General features: G+C 54.7%; 5 protein-coding genes across 5 annotated transcripts; 3 read left to right on the forward strand and 2 right to left on the reverse strand.

Moving 5' to 3' along the window:
* Positions 1–363: 363 nt before the first annotated feature.
* E0L32_009189 (uncharacterized protein) lies at positions 364–2764 on the reverse strand (the record flags this gene model as incomplete). Its single annotated transcript, XM_031144127.1, has 2 exons — positions 364–2279; positions 2494–2764. 2 exons carry the CDS (start codon positions 2762–2764, stop codon positions 364–366), a joined length of 2187 nt encoding a protein of 728 aa, XP_030991299.1.
* Positions 2765–3846: 1082 nt separating this feature from the next.
* Positions 3847–5157, forward strand: E0L32_009190 (uncharacterized protein; the record flags this gene model as incomplete). The annotated part of the gene is made up of 4 exons (XM_031144128.1): positions 3847–3961; positions 4028–4134; positions 4186–4358; positions 4431–5157. The coding sequence occupies 4 exons, from the start codon at positions 3847–3849 to the stop codon at positions 5155–5157; spliced, it is 1122 nt and encodes a 373-aa protein (XP_030991300.1).
* Positions 5158–5399: 242 nt separating this feature from the next.
* Positions 5400–6483, reverse strand: E0L32_009191 (uncharacterized protein; the record flags this gene model as incomplete). The annotated part of the gene is made up of 3 exons (XM_031144129.1): positions 5400–5741; positions 5797–6065; positions 6123–6483. 3 exons carry the CDS (start codon positions 6481–6483, stop codon positions 5400–5402), a joined length of 972 nt encoding a protein of 323 aa, XP_030991301.1.
* A 596-nt stretch (positions 6484–7079) lies between these two features.
* Positions 7080–10539, forward strand: E0L32_009192 (uncharacterized protein; the record flags this gene model as incomplete). Its single annotated transcript, XM_031144130.1, has 5 exons — positions 7080–7615; positions 7680–7782; positions 7844–8684; positions 8741–9300; positions 9538–10539. The coding sequence occupies 5 exons, from the start codon at positions 7080–7082 to the stop codon at positions 10537–10539; spliced, it is 3042 nt and encodes a 1013-aa protein (XP_030991302.1).
* A 1002-nt stretch (positions 10540–11541) lies between these two features.
* On the forward strand, positions 11542–12948 carry E0L32_009193 (uncharacterized protein; the record flags this gene model as incomplete). Its single annotated transcript, XM_031144131.1, has 1 exon — positions 11542–12948. The coding sequence occupies one exon, from the start codon at positions 11542–11544 to the stop codon at positions 12946–12948; it is 1407 nt and encodes a 468-aa protein (XP_030991303.1).
* Positions 12949–14683: the final 1735 nt, after the last annotated feature.

The following is a 14683-nucleotide window of genomic DNA, read 5'->3' on the forward strand; positions in this document are numbered from 1 at the left end:
GAGGGGGGAAAAAGAGCAAACACTAGGGGACAGAATATAGATGCCAGCCACGGCCTCCTTCCTCCCGATGCTCAAACACGCAATGCTGACCAGATTCCTCGAGTGTGCTCGCAAGTTACTTGCTTTTTTCCAACGCCCGCAAAATGCCCTTGCCCCATGCCGAGTATGCCGAGTAGGTTTCGTGATTGGTACATTAAAAAAGTCGTACAAGTACAAGATAATTCCATAAAGAATGATGGATGGTGGAGGTGGAGATCCAATCCATGGACCAGAGGAGGCTGTAAAGGCGATTATGATTCAAAGGTGAGCCCTGAGAGACTGGATCGCTCCCGAGGGCATTCGGGACGGCAGGGAGACAGCCCTCTAGTCAACCTCCCAACTCCGCCCGGAGCCCGCCGAGCTCGAAGGGCGAGTCTCGCCCTCTTCGTCGTCGCCCTGACGAATCTTGCCGCTGGCAGGGGCTACGCTCGCCCTCCGCCTGAACGCAGGCGAAAAGTCGTCTTCTTCCGCCCACGGGTACATGCCGGCGTCGCCGTGATCTGTGTAGTCCCACTGCACGGGGATGTGCTCGCCGGCCTCTCCCTGGCCAAAGACGAGGCCTCGCCACTCGCCGGCGGCGATACGCGCGGCGACCTTGAGCATGAGGTTGATGAGGTGGGAAGGAGGCGAGAGCAGGATCTCGCACGTCTTGTGGATGATGGCGCTAGGGATGCGGCGGACGGCCTCCAGGCGGGTAGTAGGACGAGAGACGACGCGGCGCTGGGCCGGCGGGGAGAAGAGGTTGGCTGCGGGTGGCAGTGGTGACAGGGCGCGATGGCGGTTGGACAGGGAGATCGAGGCGGTGGTGGCGCGGTGTCGCACCTCAGGACGGGGTGAAGGAGTGGCAGTTGTAGTAGCAGGTGCGTCCGACGTAGACTGTGGCAGGGTGATAGTGTCGTCTTGTGTTGCATCCGGGCTCACAGCAGAATCAAGGATGGGCTTCCCGGGGTCCTCGTAGACTGACGACGTAGCAGAGGAGCTGCCGATGCTGAGTATGTCAGCACCAGTGGGACTAAGGCCCCAAGCTTCGACTTGCGTTGGTGTGGCTGTTGCCTCAGACGTATCTCTCTGGTTAGCGGCCAAGACGTGCTTTGGTAATCGGATGTTCTCGTGAGGGTATGGGAACGTTTCGGGCGAGTCGCCGGTGCTGGACATGGGCGGGGATGGCGGCAATGGGGTGATCGGAGACAGCCACGACTGCACACTATGAAAGGATTCCGTGGGGGAGTTGGACTCTGTCGCCTCTGATGACTCGCTCGCCGAGGGCTGCCGCCTCGTCTTGGACGGAGGGGATGAGTGAAGAGTGAGCTGAGGAGGGGCAGTCACAGACCGCCGTGCTTGCAGTCGGGCAAAGCTGGTGAGTCTTTTTGAGGTAGTGCGCATCAATCCGGTGCCCTCCAAGGTGGTTGGAGATGAGTCTCCGAGCTCTTCCTCCACGCTCTCGAGCACTGCGGGCTCGTCTTGCACCCTCGGCATGTCCATGACTGGTAACCTTTCCGGTTCTTGTGACTCTGATTGTTCTTTCGGAAGACGAGGGAGTATCTGGTACGTAGGCGGCGAAGTCTCAGGGTGCATGTCCCTCGCAATGCTCTCCGGTCGCGCCATCCCCTCGCACCGTGGCTCCTCCTGTTCAGGTTCAACGGTGGCGGGGGCCGGTTCAGGTAGCTCCAAAGGCTTTTCTTCTTCTTCTAGTGTTTGCTGCTGCAATACCGGAGAGGGTTGTGCCTCCGAAACGGTACTTGCTACTTCTGATTCTTGTTCCTGGTCCAACTCCGGGGTTAAGGCTGATACTGCTTCCGGTTGACCACTGGCCGTCTCTTCGTCTAAATACTGCTGGTCCACCATTGCTGGATGCGGGGATGCCTTCTCCTCGGGTATCTTGAGTTCGATCGATTCTACTAAGGACTTGACCGGCGGGCTCTTGTACTTGTCTGCCTCGTCACGAGAGACCTTGGTGGGAGTCTCAAGTTGCAGTGATGGGCTTGGCTCGCGGTCTCGATTCCTCGGTTTGGGTGTCGTTTCGACAGGTGTAACTGGTGTGGGCGGCAATTGAACCGGAGTTGTTCTTTGGACGGGTGTCCATGGTCGCTTCTTGACCGGAGTCTGGGGCCGTTCCGGGAGGACGACAGTGAAAGCTCTCTGGAATGGGCAGGGAGTCTTCTCAAACTGCAGGACCTTATCAAGGACATGCCTCAACGTCTGCGCTCGCTGGTCGCTCTCTGCATCGCCAACGGGTATCTCTATCCGCCAGTATTGCGGTCTTCGTATCTGCAATATGAATTTGCTCGATATCTCGTCGATGCACCAACATTGACTCTTTGGAAGGATGGGTTGCAGTGCTGATCCGCAACTCAAAAAGGCTACGGATCCGGGGGCCCTGTAAATACAAAAGGAACCTGTTCAACGTCAGAAACGTGGCAAGATAATGTCGCACAATGAGTGCCCGGTACTCACCGACGGCGATGGTCCGTTCCAACTGAGAGGACCATGGCAACGACCCAGGTTCGATGTCCGCAGGAACTCCAGCTCTCGGACTGATAGAAAAGTTGCGAGGTCCGGCCGTGAAGGCAACGATCTTCGCTGACGGATGCACGTATAGCGTCTCGACAACGCCGTCAGCCGTCGAGGGCGAGCCGGCTGGTTCTGGCGCGGTCGCAGCCACAGGCGCAGTGAATACCCGGCGGGGTCCCAGCGGAGGAGCGCCGACGGGTCTTGGGCGATCCATGAGAGAGTATATTGAGCACCAGCTTGCGAAGCTTAGATAGAACAAGATCGCTTGTTCATGACGGGATCGCAAGCAACTTGAGCATGGCTGGCCCCGGCAATCTGGTCTCGTGAGCTCTGTTGAGTGCCGGGCTGACCTCAGACCATGGCATGGACCTTGGTTCCCAGTATGTTCAGCTCGCCGCAACGCGCCTCTGCTCGATCAAAAGGCAGACACGCGCACTGCAATCTAGCAATGCAGGATAATAAGAGCCCTCGTCACTTGTGATAGGCGGGGATTGTAAAGGATAGAGCTTTTCTTGAATTGGTGAGGAAAGGACTGGGGAATCAGAGTGGTTGGTATCGGCGCGGAGGCTTTGCAGGGGTCTGGAGGTTCATTGCTCAATCGGAGCGAGCATCCATGGATCCTCAGGCTGGTGGCTGCTCAGTGGACGACGAACGCGCACGCGCCGAGTTGGAGGACGGTTCAGGGGCCCTAGCTCCTCCAGCTCCTCCTCCGATCGGTAGTGTCGGCTTGGAATGCCACTAAAGTGGTTCTGTCGCAGCCCCGCTACGCGCTGGGAGCACCCGTGTCGTCGAGCCGTTTTGGTGAGGTCAAGGCTAAGCTCGCTCTTATTTCCGTCTACAAGGACACTAGCAACCTTTGGAAGTGTGTACCACTCTAGCAAGGAATTCCAAGCACTCTATTGTTAGGTACCTAGGTAGTCAAGAGTTTCCTTCCAAGACACTTTGCCGTATTTGATAGTCTCAAATATTTTCTGACTATGCCGATTCTCCCTGGCACTCTCGAGAATAGACTCTTCTCCAAGCAAGCTGTTCCAATCTGGCTCGCAGGAGATAGAGTAACTCGAAAGTACCAAAGATTGAAGGTTTTACGGAGGACGCCGGAAACACGATAGCTGGGGAACCCACCTCTGCCCCAGCCACTAAGGTGACATCATCTCAAAGAGGGCTGGGTCCTCTGTCATCGCCTAGATATTAATACCAACAATAACTTCTAACAGCTACTACACCAAGCTTGACGGGTTCAAACATCTTTTTTCATAATTGATCAAGTAAAGTTTGCCGACTAAGGACCTCAGGATGTCTGACATACGAAAACCCCAGGTTGACAAGGAGAAGTTGAAAGAGGCCTTTGACGTCTCGAATTTCGACATCAATGCCATCATTCGAGGCGTACAACTTACTCTGGTGGGAGGTGCGCGACCCTGAAACCGGTGCCGTCTATGAGATGGACATGATCGCTGATTACATGCATCCATAGCTCAACGAGCATTACAAAACCCTGGCATCTTCACCAATGAACATTACAAGCAGGCCGCCATTGCCGTAGCATCCGGCATCATCATCCGCATCCTGATTGCAGTCCCAGTAAGACCTATGGTTGAAATCCGCCGAGGCTCGTCGCTAACCTATCCCTAGATTATCGGAGTCAGGGTCTTCTTATGGGTGCTTTCCTTTGTGGTCAACCTCGATGTGGTAACGTGGGACGATAAGATCGTCCACGGGCTCCATTTCATTGAGAATCATGTTTTGCAAATCCCTCTCTTCCTCATGACGCTGATGCGCTACATCACACCCACCCTTGACAACCTGTGAGTGACCAGGCACCACCGACGGTGCCATCGTCTCAGACCCCATGGATAGCATTGACTTAACATCCATAGGTTCATGGACTCTCTTCAATGGGTCGATATCACATATGTCCAGAAGCACAAGGGTGAAAGCCCCGACTCGCTTCGAGATATGTACTATCCGAACCTTCGCCAGTACTCCAAGAAGGACGGAAGCACGCACACCACCAGCACTGCCGAAGCCACGACCATGTTCCTCTGGAGGTTTGCTCGGAAAGGCCTCATCTCTCTCGCCATCTTCGCGCTCTCATACTTGCCCATTGTTGGTCGATTTGTACTCCCGGCGGCCAGTTTCTACACCTTCAACAAGGCAGTGGGCCTTGGTCCAGCATCCGTCATTTTTGGTACAGGCATCTTCCTGCCGCGACGGTATTTGATCATTTTCCTCCAGACCTATTTCGCCTCGAGGAGTTTGATGCGAGAGCTCTTGGAGCCGTATTTTGCTCGCATCCACTTCACCAAACAGGAGAAGAAGGCCTGGTTCCACAGCCGCGAAGGCCTACTGTTTGGGTTCGGGATAGGTTTCTATACTCTGTTACGGGTACCGCTACTTGGCGTGCTGATCTATGGCATTGCTGAGGCTTCCACCGCGTACCTCATCACCAAGATCACGGATCCGCCACCGCCGCCGGCACAGAGCGCTGGATTTGCGGCCAGCCAGCAGGAGTGGAAGAACAAGCACGAGTTCTTGAGCCTCGATTTGGCAAACATGGATGCGATCCACGGCAAGGGCCGTGCAGAGCCGAAGAAGGACCTGTAATCCAGGTCCCCTCTGGCTCTAAACGCCAAACGCAACACACAATAGAAGACCTGTACATGTACACGATGCCGCTTGTATCGTAACGGACTTTAGGAGAAAGACAGTATTCAAGAACTGCAATGTATGGAACTCGCTGGCAAATCTATGACTCAAAGACGATCATCTCGCGTACGCTGTGTGCTTTCCCGACCAAATTTCTGCATGCCTGCGCTTGATGCAGCCATACACGCCCTGGCCAACCATCAGTCGGACAGCTTCATCTCTTCAAACGCGGCATGACCGGTCTCCTTGGTGTGCTTGACCATGTCCTTCTCCCCCGAGCCGATCCAGTGTTCGCAGCCAGGCACATTGCAGCGAATAACCATGTCATGCGTATCGGTATAATAGTCTTGACGCTTAAGTTGGGCTGCCAATTCCTTCGCTTTCTTGATCACATCGTCGTTCTCGGTACCCCATTGCGTCACATCAGAGTCCACAGGCAAGCCAAGTTCAAAGCTCTGTGCGATCCGGTCATAGTGTATGCCAGAGTAGAGAAGAATGCAACGTGTGTCCTTGCCCTCTCCGTACGTGTCCACTCGAGCGTACTAGTGGCGGTCAATTAGCAAGCCATCGTCTCAACCAGCAAAGGTGCTTGCTTACCTTGACGTCAATAGAGCATATTTGAATATTGTAGATCTCACTCAAGCACATGAGCTCGATAGAACCGCCCCAGCGCTGCGGATCCTGCAAACGCTCTACGTACACCTTTGGGTCGAGATTCTCGAGGATCGCTTTGCTATACTTGTCCGGGTTGTTGAGAATGTGCTCGCCAATCTCTCTGCGCAGGCGGGCGGCCGGATCGCTAATCTGCATGACACCACCAAAGGCTGTAAACATACAGCTGTTGTCGTCGGGCATGACACGCAAGACTGGAGTGATAAGTCAGCAAGATGAAGCTCTGCGGGCCAGCGTCAGCATCGGCATACCAAGATAGCCTCCTTGCTCTGGCCATTCTACGGTCGTCTCATCTGCCTCAACACCCTTGGGTTGGAAAGCAGGGGCCTCAGGTACCGTCTTTGCCCGTTTGGCTTCCGGTACGGGCGCGTCTTCCAGCTCTCGTGCTGCAGGGACCAGAGTCAATGTCTCTCCGTTGAGCTTGAGATCCTTGATGGGCGTTTGCTTGGCTCTAAGGTCGAGTTCTGAGGGCGGGTACCCAGACTTGAGAGAGAATTCTGATACTCTGCATTTCTCCTGGATGGTTTTAACCAGCTGCTCGAGAGTCCAGTCGTCCTCGGCCTGTATGGTCTCGACCCCCCAGGGACCACGAACCCGCATGCGTATAGGCATAGTGAATAGTGATACACGAGCTTCTTGAATTATCTAGGAGCAAGTGTCTCGTCTTGGTCAACGATATTCAGACGTAGGCCTCACTCTCATCGCCAGAGAAATGAGATGCTGGGCCACTCGTTCTAGTTATCTGAGATGGAGGTACGAAAATTACCCGCGGGTCTTCCCTTCCAGAAACTGTGAGAAAAGAAAGGCCAGACCTCTTCTTTGTTGTGGAAGTGGCCTGGAAGTCAGTTTCAGAGCAGGGTGAAACCTGGTCACTGGGAATGATCTGACCTTTGTCACTGACTCGGAGAATAAACCGTAGGTCGCTAACAGATTTCATACACAAAGGAAAGTTCTCTGGGTGAATATGGGATTAAAGCCGAGCAGCTTGAAGACTTGATAAAGAAGAGTGCTGGCACATGGTCCGCCCGTAAGAGTAGGATCACAAAGCAATCCTGGTATCAAATGCCCCATCAACCCCCAGCCAGCCCTTGGGCCTTGGCTATCACGCCGGGGCCAGCCGCCCTCCTCCGGCCCAGAAGCGGCGGGCGCAACTGTCTCGGGCGTCTTGATTGGGCAAGGATTCCAAATGTGGATCCTCGTCTTTCGGGATGGAAGGCGCCTTAGTCAGCTCCCCCAGACCAGAAGGATCTAGCCAGCCCTTGACAGCTGCAGCATGTGCGACTGGCGAGTCTCCCAACGCGCCAAACAAAAAATGGCCTGCCTTGCACCGTCCAACTGTTGGTAGCCAAAACACCTTCCGATCTATCTGTTGCGACACAGCGCTCAAGTTTCTGACACCTTCCCCTGAATCCCGGGCCGACCCTGGGCTCATTCGACCTGTTGCGCCCAACCACACCGACAACCCCGTGCGACAAGCTCCAATCGCAATGGCTGCGCGACGGGACGGGAACGCGTCCGAGGTGCGCGAATCCATCGAGGCTAAGGGCGCCGCTGATCGCGATGTCCACATGGCCGACGCGGTCGCCGACGAGGATGTCGATGCCGAGGGCGAAGACGATGTTGACGCCGAGGGCGACGAGGATATGGACGAGCAGAAACCGGACAATGCAGACCAACGGGATCAACAGCACCTTTTGGATCTCATTGAGACCACTTCGCACTACCTATGCACCTACAGAGAACAGTACGCCCGCAAATGCTTCTAATCTCCATTTAAGAATCGGGACTGAGAACCTATATCTTTGCAGTGACGAGGAGGTAGCAGCGGGATTCCAACGGATACCAAACAAAAGGTTAATTCCCGACTACACCGATGTGATCAAGGAACCTATCGCATTTAGCACCATTCGGGTAGGTTCGAGTTTGGACTCTAGTCCTTCCCGTGATCTTACCATTGACTCCTTTTGTACAGGGCAAAATCCAGAAGAAGCAGTACACGGCATTTTCCGAGTTTGTTCGCGATGTCGCTCTCATCTCTCACAACGCTCAGGTCTATAATCGACCATCCGCTCCCATCTTTGGACAGGCCGTTCGCCTGCGAGAGATATTTGTTGCTAAGCTGCAAGCTATGATCCAGAAGGGTGAGATCAAACCCGAAGAGGCTGAGCTTCCAGATCTCGGCGAGCTGCCAGAGATGGATGAATCCCCCCCACCAGACGCCGAGGACGAGGAAATGGACGAGGATGAAGAAGATGAGGAAGACTTTGAGGAAGATGACGACTCAGACGATGAGGGAGGTCGTCGGCGAGGTCGTCGACGAGGTCGCGCTTCTTTCGGCAAGAAGGACAAATTGGACGATGAAGATGTGCACAAGAAGCGTGGCCGGCCCCCAAAGGTATTTACCCCTATGGAGGCCCGCATTCATGCCGTCATCAAGGGCTTGCGGAAGTTCAAAAATGACGATGGCGAACCGCGCATTGTTCCCTTTGAAAAGCTACCCGAGGCCAAAGCCAATCCCCAGTACTACGAAGCCATTCTGAATCCCATGGCACTCGATCTTATTAAGCGCAAGGCAAAGCGCAAGAAGTATCAGAGCGTCGACCAACTTCTTGCGGATATCGAGGTCATGTTTGAGAATGCCAAGCTCTATAACGAAGAGGGCAGTGAGATCTACGAGGATGCCGTGGAGCTGCAGAAACAGGCCCGTATATTGGCCGCCGACCAGAAATCGAAACCTGACGATGATTTTCGCGACGACGACGGGAAGCTGCCGCTCTCTGAAGCGCATCACAATGGCGAGGTATGGCGCGTCGGTAAGTAACGAGCCGCCCACATAACCTCTCCTAACCTGGGGCTGACAGCCGCAAAGGCGACTGGGTACACATTCGTAACCACAATGACTTGTCCAAACCCATTGTTGCCCAACTCTATCGGATTTGGAAGGATGCGTCCGGACAAGTCTGGGTCAACGCATGCTGGTACTATCGTCCAGAACAGACGGTGCATCGATTCGAGAAGCATTTCTACGAGAAGGAAGTGGTCAAGACAGGGCAGTATCGCGACCACCGCATAGAAGAGGTTATCGACCGCTGCTTCGTCATGTTCATCACGAGATTTCCTAAGGGCCGACCCCGTGGGTTTCCCCCAGACAAGGAAGTATATGTCTGCGAGGCACGGTACAACGAGGAAAAGTTTCGCTTCGCCAAGATCAAGACATGGGCGAGTTGCGTTCCTGACGAAGTCCGCGAACGAGACTACGAAATGGACCTGTTTGAGATGCCTCGCAAGCTGAGAAAAATCCCCAGTCCCATCAAGCATCTCCTGCGAGAAGACGCAAAGGAAACCGACCCCTTGCCAAAGCCGACATGGGGTAGTCCCAATGCGCCACCTATGATTGGTGCGGTGCACAAACGTCCGAGAGAGTCGAATGTAAGTTGCTGGTATCTTTTCTTATCACTCGCACGGTCACATCAATGTGACAACAACTACAACATCCCTCCTCGACGCACGTCGCGTCAATTTCCTTGACCACAGTCTGGTTTGAATGTCATTCTCTTCGGGTACCTCGTTTTCTTTCTTGTTTCTCCACCAGAGTCATTGCAGTCGTGCTATGCCTTGCATAACCCTCACGAGCCTCGAAACTGATCGACATCAAATCATCTATAGGAATCTCCGCCACCAGAACCAACTCCACCGCCAACTCCTGCTGGCCCCATGGACATGCACATGGACCCAAACCGGCGGCCTTCCATGAAGAGCGATGGAGGCATGGTAGGCACACCGGCTGGCTACCATCAGTTAGGCCCTGTCCCGATCCCCTCACCTTCTCATCCCACGTACGGCCAGCACTTTGCACCGCCCAGACCTGGCCCAACCCCCACGCCTCAGGCGGCGGTCCCGCACATGCAACACGCGCCGCCGCAACCGATGCAGTCTCCGGGCCACATGGCCCAAGCCCCTCACTACCAGCCGCATCAGGCCCAGGGATACGGTCAACAGTTCGCCCCTTCGCCCGCCAACATGGGGCCCGCCAACATGGGGCACCACGCTCCCATGCCCAACCCCGTCATGCCGACCTATGACCACCATCGCATGGCACCCACTCCAGCCGCGATGACGCCGGCACGGGCTCCCATGGCAGCCACGCCAAACACGACGGCGATGCCGCACGCAAACGCGGGCGCCAATGCCTACAACCCGCCCAGGCCGGTGGAGACGTACACTCTGCCCGAAGCCATGGATGCTGCCATCCCGTCAGAAGTGCGCGACCGGTTCCAGCGCGACGAGCAGGGCCGGATCCTCTTCTTCACGGCGCCGCCCCTCAACCGCGCGCATAACGGCGTCGCGTCTGAGAGTGCAGACCTGGGCCACAGCGTGCGCTACAGCAAAGACATCGCCGCGCATCGCGAGGAGCGCCAACGCAAGCGTCAAGAGCGAGACGAGGCCGTCGCGGCCGAATCGCGGAAGAAGGCTGCGCTTGAGTCGAAGGAAAGGGAGGAGACGGAGGCGATGCTGTGGCGAGCGGCCGGCGGTGCGCTCGGCGAGCTCGTCCAGCAAATCGACGCGGGCACCAGACTGGTTCAGGACAGCTTGGGCGGGTGGGACCGAGAAGAGAAGAAAGCTATCAACGGTACCAACGGCATAGCCGCAAGTGGGCTGCATGAATGAGTGCGAGTCCCTCTAGCGGAACGTGCACAAGCACTCGGCGTATCCCGCCTAGTCGGACGAGGTCGTTCCTCTTGCGAAGAGTGTGGTGACTGATAGTTGGAATTTTTTTTTATTTTTAAGCTATACGATAAGGGAAGACTGTGGTATCGGCGTATTTTGGGCTTTTATGATTCTGGAAGGAGGCTAGAGCCTGGCGTTCTCTGGGGTTTGGGAACCTACTACCAAGATAAAGATGGGGTTTCCTACTCGGCAGCGATGTTGTGACTCAATCCACCGTGTCATGATGTTTCCAGAGCTATCTGGTTACCATTGTATTATAGCATATCGGACCGGGAATGGAATGAAGAGGCATTATGATACCAGATGTCATAACTCTGAGCCAGCTGTGATTCGTCCTGTCTTGGATGGACAGCGAGCCCGCCATGCTGGACTGTACAGAAGTAACAGAAGAGCTGATAGAAGGCGACCAAGACGAGATGCAGTCGGACTTTGGTGGATCAATGAGGCTGACTCCCCGACTTAGTGAAGCTTAGCTGTCCACGGGTGCTTTATTAGCGCCACAGGAGGGCACAGAGAAGAGTCGAGAGCGCCTCGACGGAGTGGAGCTGCCTGCTGGTGGTGCTCCCGGCGTCTAGTCATCGATTCGCCTCCCGCCTTTTTTCCCCACCGCCTCTCCCATCCCACCACACCCGCGTAATCCATCCCGTCGTTTCTCCATCACCACCACGATTGACCTTCTTCTCAGTTCTTTTCGTTCTTCTCATCACCACAACCTCCACACCGCTGCCTCCAATCCTTCCCGCACTTCGCCTCTTCCAGTATCTTCCCATCCTGACTGCTTACGCTCCGAGCGCATAATCATCTTGGTCCAGGAGAAAAGGGAAACATTGGCATATTCCATTGCATTTCCGCCAGCATCTCAGCATATCACCCATCATCTTGCCATGTACCCCATCCCGCTGCACGACGACTACCAGCTTGGCGGCTTACATTAGTGACAAGATGGGCGACTCTTCAGGAGTGCAAATGCCCAGTTCCATTCCATCTTCGCCAGCTTCACCAAAGCTCGGCAATTTCTCACGCATTTTTCAATATCTGACACTGTCTTCACCACCACCACCTGTACCACCTCATGTAACAGAAGGCGACGGCGTCTCACAAAAGGCTCAGACCCAGCCTCTATCTTCACCTTCGCCCCGTGCAAGCACTCCGAGAGCTTATGCCAGTGGCTTTCTTGGAGGCTTGGATCTGACTTCTGTCCTGCCGGATTCCCAGGCCGCCGATGCCAGAGTTCATGTTTCGTCGGATGAGGAGACAGAGGGAGTCGACCAAGCGTTGGCTTCTTCTTTGCCAGAGACCAGCTCGACGGCAGCTTCATCTCCGCCATCGGACTCGAATGACTTTGTCACCAAGCATGTCCAATCTCGTGCCAATGTCACACCCTATCTGGCTCGCTCAGCCCACAACTCCTTCTTGTACCAACAAGGCCTGGTCGCATCGTCGATCGCTCTGCTCGAGGCCACCCGGCCCGCTGGTGCTCTGCGCACCCGAAACAACCAAGCATCGGCCAGTCCTGCTTGGACTCAGCCATATGTGATTGTTCCAAAGTATACATGCAGCAAGGAAGATAAACTGAGGCTCCTCCAGGCCAAGCTGGCCCCTCAGTATGATCTCGACGCGTTGGGCGCCTCGACGTACGACGCAGCTGGCTCACAGTCGGTTCACATATTTGTCGACTTGTCGAACATTGTCATTGGGTTTTACAACTCTCTGAAAATCTGTAATGGTATTCCGGTAGACCAATACGTCAAAGTCCCGCCGTTTTTCTTTGAAGGTTTCGCCACGGTGCTGGAGCGGGGCCGCTCTGTCGGCGGCAGGAAGCTCGCCGGGTCCGTCGTGGACAACACGGACCGCTCTCGCTGGCCAGACTATATGTACGAGGCAGAGGCAGCAGGCTACGAAATGAACATCCTCAACCGCGTGGACAAGATGACCCTAACGCCAAAGCCTGCATCCCGAAAGGGGTACAGGTCAGGCGGCGGTAGGGAGTATCCGTCAGACGCCTATTCATCGGATGACGCTGCTCCCCTCCGTCAGAAGCGGTCGGGCGAGCAAGGTGTCGACGAACTGCTCCACATGAAAATGTGCCAGTGCGTTCTCGACTTTTCGCCCGGTACGATGGTTTTGGCCACGGGCGACGCTGCGGCAGCCGAGTTCTCGGATGGGTTCCTCGTCAACGTGCAGCGTGCTTTGAAAAACGGTTGGCGGGTCGAGCTTGTGTCTTGGAGGACGGGCATCGCGTCCGCATGGAGAAATCTAGAGCGAAGGCGCGAATGGGCCGGTCGCTTCAGGATCATCGAGCTCGACTCCCTTGTCGACGAGCTCGTCGGCTCTCATCTGGCTCAGTGAGTCTACATACCAGCAGGAGGCGCTGTTATGAGCCCGTGAGCATATGAGTGAGGGTTCTTGCTGCCCAGGTGGGAGCCAGAGGCGGCAGTCCTGTCCCAGGCTCTCAGTATCTTGCACCTCCTCAAGAAGTCAAGAAGTTGGCCCTTTTTTCATTTTTTTTTCGCAAAGCTGGCCAGATTGGCCGCTCATGTTCATCTGCTGGGCTTGGTGACGCCTGGAGATCCGTTACAGCCAGCAGACATGCGACTGTCATGGATGGATCCTTGGTTGCCGATACCTGCCCAAAATCGATTTCTACCGTGTATATTTCAGTCAGCAAACTCGATTCGGCGTCAGCTTTTACGACCAGCGCATTTACGTTTCTAAAGGACTGGATTTGGTCGGGATAGGGCTTTCTGGTCGTTTCAGGCTTCAAGAGGCTTTCCTTTGCATTTGGCGGCTTTTAAGGAAAGCAGAAGGAAGCTCATTTCGTCGTTATCGTTCATCTCTTTCGCCGCCCTATTCAGCATGAGCTGTCTCGTGCCTGGTTCAGACCAGCCTGCATTCTCAAAAAGGCTACGGCTCATCGGATTACCCCCTTGTTGGTTTTCTTGCTCTTTGCTCTTTTAGCGAAGGGGTTCGGCCTTTACATGTTTACAGTCTTACGGAGACTGACCATCTGTCTAAGCGGTATCTTCGGTGCATTGGCACTGTGTCTCAGCGCCGCATGAGCGGGATATCCATGATGGTGATCAGTCATGGTCATGATAGCGTTGCTTTCGTTTTTTTCTCTTTCGGCTTTCGTTTCTCTTCCCTCTCTTTTTCTCAATGTCTATCCTCATCCGCCTTTCCATCTCTTTTTGATCCGCATCAGATCTACATGTATTTTTGCTAGCTGTAGGATATGGCGGTTGAGAGAGAGAGTACACGTTACTCAAAAAACGAATGTGACGAAATCATTGCAGTTCCTTCAAGGGACTCATTAAGAGGACCGCCAGTCTAGGCGCTATCAAGTTAAAAGTCCCAGGCCAAGCGGTGACCAACTCCACCGGATGCAATTGGCGAGTCACAATATGTGAAAGTCATCTCTATTTTCGCTGTGGGCGGGCGAGACCCAGAGAGGAAGCGCCGCTTTACTCAGTGGTACAGGTATCACTCCTTCAAGTACCTAACTACGTAGGTACGTTGGAGCCGCTCATCCCGTCCCGTGTGCCTAGCGTGTACTTGTATGATGGATACTACCTTAATTGTTCGCGGGATCTGCTGGATCTACTCCGTAATCTTGGCCTTCAGGGGCCGGGATGACCCCTGACAGGCCCGGAACGTCTGCAGCGACTGGCTGACGAGTCCTCTCCACCCTTGTGGTGGGCGAAAACGGCTTTGACAGGTCGGCCACAGTCATCCTGTTTGCAACCAACAGACGGTGGGGGCCCAACAGCACGGGCTATCCCTATTCAGCTCACTTGCTTTCTGTATCTACTTTATGTAACACAGGAGATCGACTGTGATCTACATTATTTCCGCTCTCCAAATGCTGTGGTCTCGTTGGAAAGGGGGGACTGGAACCGTCGCCAGCAAAACGTTTGAACATAGGTGATCGAGATACGTAGGCCTGGGCACAGTATATGTTCTATATAGCAATGAATGAGCTTATGTACTTGTAACTAGATGGCAGAGAGCTTGTGTGGACAGGACATACAAGTGCTAAAACAATAACATGCACGACAAGGATGTTGAACAGAGTGTAACCATTTCC

This window comes from Thyridium curvatum (assembly GCF_004353045.1).
Source record: "Thyridium curvatum strain D216 chromosome Unknown NODE_65_length_251728_cov_83.732616, whole genome shotgun sequence".
Taxonomy (NCBI): Eukaryota; Fungi; Ascomycota; class Sordariomycetes; order Thyridiales; family Thyridiaceae; genus Thyridium; species Thyridium curvatum.